Raw genomic sequence first — 5,000 nt, 5'->3', positions numbered from 1 at the left:
GAGTACTAATGATTACTTATGAGTACTAATGATTACTTATGAGTATTAATGATTACTTATGAGTATTAATGATTACTTATGAGTACTAATGATTACTTACAAATACTGACTACTTACGAGTACTAATGATTACTTATGAGTATTAATGATTACTTATGAGTATTAATGATTACTTATGAGTACTAATGATTACTTACAAATACTGACTACTTACGAGTACTAATGATTACTTATGAGTATTAATGATTACTTATGAGTATTAATGATTACTTATGAGTACTAATGATTACTTACAAATACTGACTACTTACGAGTACTAATGATTACTTATGAGTATTAATGATTACTTATGAGTATTAATGATTACTTATGAGTACTAATGATTACTTACAAATACTGACTACTTACGAGTACTAATGATTACTTATGAGTATTAATGATTACTTATGAGTATTAATGATTACTTATGAGTACTAATGATTACTTACAAATACTGACTACTTACGAGTACTAATGATTACTTATGAGTACTAATGATTACTTACAAATACTAATGACTACTTACGAGTACTAATGATTACTTATGAGTATCAATGATTACTTTTGAGTACTAATGATTACATATGAGTACTAATGATTACCTATGAGTACCAATGACTACTTACAAGTATTAATGATTACTTATGAGTACTAATGATTACTTATGAGTATCAATGATTACTTTTGAGTACTAATGATTACATATGAGTACTAATGATTACCTATGAGTACCAATGACTACTTACAAGTATTAATGATTACTTATGAGTACTAATGATTACTTATGAGTACTAAGTACTTAGTACTTATGAGTACTAAGTACAAGTCAGGGAGAGAGAAGTGTGAACATTGGGGCCGATGACTGACCCGTCCAGGGAGATGACTGACCTGTCCAGGGAGATGACTGACCTCTCCAGGGAGATGACTGACCCATCCAGCGAGATGACTGACCTCTCCAGGGAGATGACTGACCCGTCCAGCGAGATGACTGACCTCTCCAGGGAGATGACTGACCCGTCCAGGGAGATGACAGACCTGTCTAGGGAGATGACTGACACGTCCAGGGAGATGACTGACCTCTCCAGGGAGATGACTCACCATTCAGGGAGATGACGGACCTGTCCAGGGAGATGACTGACCCGTCCAGGGAGATGACTGACCTGTCCAGGGAGGTGACTGACCTGTCCAGGGAGGTGACTGACCCGTCCAGGGAGATGACTGACCTGTCCAGGGAGATGACTCACCATTCAGGGAGATGACGGACCTGTCCAGGGAGGTGACTGACCTCTCCAGGGAGGTGACTGACCTGTCCAGGGAGGTGACTGACCTGTCCAGGGAGATGACTGACCCGTCCAGGGAGATGACTGACCCATCCAGCGAGATGACTGACCTCTCCAGGGAGATGACTGACCCGTCCAGCGAGATGACTGACCTCTCCAGGGAGATGACTGACCCGTCCAGGGAGATGACAGACCTGTCTAGGGAGATGACTGACACGTCCAGGGAGATGACTGACCTCTCCAGGGAGATGACTCACCATTCAGGGAGATGACGGACCTGTCCAGGGAGATGACTGACCCGTCCAGGGAGATGACTGACCTGTCCAGGGAGGTGACTGACCTGTCCAGGGAGGTGACTGACCCGTCCAGGGAGATGACTGACCTCTCCAGGGAGATGACTCACCATTCAGGGAGATGACGGACCTGTCCAGGGAGGTGACTGACCTGTCCAGGGAGGTGACTGACCTGTCCAGGGAGGTGACTGACCTGTCCAGGGAGGTGACTGACCCGTCCAGGGAGATGACTGACCTGTCCAGGGAGATGACTGACCTGTCCAGGGAGATGACTGACCTGTCCAGGGAGGTGACTGACCTGTCCAGGGAGATGACTGACCCGTCCATGGAGATGACTGACACGTCCAGGGAGATGACTGACCTCTCCAGGGAGATGACGGACCTGTCCAGGGAGGTGACTGACCTGTCCAGGGAGAAGACTGACCCGTCCAGGGAGAAGACTGACCCGTCCAGGGAGATGACTGACCCGTCCAGGGAGGTGACTGACCCGTCCAGGGAGGTGACTGACCCGTCCAGGGAGATGACTGAGCACTCATGGAGATGACTGACCTGTTCAGGGAGGTGACTGACCTGTCCAGGGAGGTGACTGACCACTCAGGGAGATGACTGACCTGTTGAGGGAGGTGACTGACCTGTCCAGGGAGGTGACTGACCACTCAGGGAGATAACTGACGTGTCCAGGGAGATGAACTGACCTGTTCAGGGAGATAACTGACCACTCAGGGAGATGACTGACCTGTCCAGGGAGATGTCTGACCACTCAGGGAGATGACTGCCCCGTCCAGGGAGATGACTGACCTGTTCAGGGAGATGACTGACCACTCAGGGAGATGACTGGCCACTCAGGGAGATGAACTGACCCACTCAGGGAGATGACTCACCATCCAGGGAGATGCAGGATATGAGTATGGTCTGGCCGGTGTAGTAAGGACCCAGCACGCCGTTCTTGGCCGGACCTGTGTGCCGGTCTAGGATCTGCACACTCCGGGGCAGCTCTGAAGAACAGGAGAACACAGAGAACACATCAGTTAATGAGTCATATTAATGGCCTTGGTGAAGGGGAGGGGGCTTTGAAGAACAGGAGAACACAGAGAACACATCAGTTAATGAGTCATATTAATGGCCTTGGTGAAGGGGAGGGGGCTTTGAAGAACAGGAGAACACAGAGAACACATCAGTTAATGAGTCATCTTTATGACCTTAATGAGGGGAAGGTTTGAAGAACAGGAGAACACAGAGAACACATCAGTTAATGAGTCATCTTTATGACCTTAATGAGGGGAAGGTTTGAAGAACAGGAGAACACAGAGAACACATCAGTTAATGGGTCATCTTTATGACCTTGATGAAGGGACAGCTTTGAAGAACATGAGAACACAGAGAACACATCAGTTAATGAGTCATATTAATGGCCTTGGTGAAGGGGAGGGGGCTTTGAAGAACAGGAGAACACAGAGAACACATCAGTTAATGAGTCCTCTTAATGGCCTTGGTGAAGGGGAGGGGGCTTTGAAGAACAGGAGAACACAGAGAACACATCAGTTAATGAGCCATCTTAATGGCTTTGGTGAAGGGGAGGGGGCTTTGAAGAACAGGAGAACACAGAGAACACATCAGTTAATGGGTCATTTTAATGGCCTTAATGAGGGTGGGAGGTAATTAACGTGCCTGATTGGGGTGTGTTTCTTCGTTCCATTAGATCATGGTTTGTGTTTTTCTGGTCCGTGTGCGTTCGTTTGTGTGTTCATGTACGTGTGTGTGTGTGTGTGTGTGTGTGTGTGTGTGTGTAAGGGGTTAAGTCACCGTAACTCAAAAAAAAAAAGGGGTTAAAACACCTTTTCGTCTTTACCTCCAATGGTGGACCACATTGGGGAGGGAGGGGGGGGACACCCTCCAAAGTTCAAAGGTCAACATATATATAAAAAAAAAAGAGGGTGTGTGGGGTGTTGGGGTGGGGTTGGGGGGGACGGTGGAATACATAATACATATTCTTGTACCAGACTGAAAAACACTGGGAGTGGTAGTGGTGAAATGGTAGTTTCTGTAATTTGCACTCTAATCACAGACTCTGTTAACGAGGCTGTTTAAACCACACATAACAATAGTCTTACCATTAACTCCACCTCCCTAAATGCAAGTGAAAATCCCCTCCCCCAAATATATACATATTCCTATGAGTCCACGGGGAAAATGAAACACGATAAGTTCCCAAGCGCACTTTCGTGTCATAATCACATCATCAGGGGAGACACAAGAGAGAAATATAACAGTCAGTTGATATACAGCGAAGAGACGAAGCTAGGACGCCATATATACACACACACACACACACACACACACACACACACACACACACATATATATATATATATATATATATATATATATATATATATATATATATATATAGATCCACACAACCACCTGACTGTATCTTATCCACTTCTCGACCGATAAGGATAACAAGAACGGTGCGTTGAAGGCTGATAAGAAGGCAGGACTTTGAAAGAACGAAAGAAAAGTTAATATTCTTCACAATTGTAGACACTGAATGCAATCTCATTCCACCACTTCACTGTGGTCGGCGTGGTGGTGGTGGGTTGAGAGAGAGAGAGAGAGAGAGAGAGAGAGAGAGAGAGAGAGAGAGAGAGAGAGAGAGAGAGAGGCTTCTTTAAAATGCGCGTCCAACCAGACCCAAGATAAGGACCAAGCAGTAAGGGCTGTGAGGCAAGACAGTGTCATAGTCCAATCTTCCCCCCCCCTCTCCCCCCTTCGTATAAAAATGAATAGGGGAAAATACATCATAAATATACATTCAGATTATTAAGGAAATAATTTCAGTATAACATCACATGTTATCGAACAAATGGGGAATATAGAGGAAAGAAAATCGTATGGGTACAATGTACATTACTCCCTGGGTTGTGAAGTACAATGTACATTACTCCCTGGGTTGTGAAATACAATGTACATTACTCCCTGGGTTGTGAAATACAATGTACATTACTCCCTGGGTTGTGAAATACAATACACATTACTCCCTGGGTTGTGATATACAGTTTCCCGCGTAAGCGAGGTAGCGCCAGGAACAATCGAAGAATTGGCCCCATCCGCTCACCAACCATTCTCCAGCTGTCATGTGTAATGCACCGAAACCACAGCTCCCTTTCCTCAATCAACACCGACACCACACCTGTCCGTGGCTTTGCCCCTGGGCGCCGTGTATCCCTTCGTTCAATTCTTTACCAGCCCGTCATTCCCCGTATAGCACACCGCTCCAATTCACCAATTCTTTACCAGCACGTCACTCCCCGTATAAAACACCGCTCCAATTCACTTTCAATTCTTTACCAGTCCGTCACTCCCCGTACAGAAACACCCCTTCAAT

At 45.8% G+C, this 5,000-nt stretch overlaps 1 protein-coding gene across 1 annotated transcript in view; it reads right to left on the bottom strand.

The window, feature by feature from the left end:
- The window catches only part of LOC139745701 (B-cell receptor CD22-like), a 382,571-nt gene that overhangs the window by 2,488 nt on the left and 375,083 nt on the right, over positions 1-5,000 (bottom strand). The window contains exon 4 of the mRNA XM_071656138.1: positions 2,494-2,607. Coding sequence (XP_071512239.1) covers positions 2,494-2,607 — 114 coding nt within the window. The remainder of the gene's footprint in view (positions 1-2,493; positions 2,608-5,000) is intronic.

Source organism: Panulirus ornatus, chromosome 62, assembly GCF_036320965.1.
Source record: "Panulirus ornatus isolate Po-2019 chromosome 62, ASM3632096v1, whole genome shotgun sequence".
Taxonomy (NCBI): domain Eukaryota; kingdom Metazoa; phylum Arthropoda; class Malacostraca; order Decapoda; family Palinuridae; genus Panulirus; species Panulirus ornatus.
Note: the sequence above shows the minus strand (reverse complement) of the source record. Positions and strands in the feature narration are given on the sequence as shown.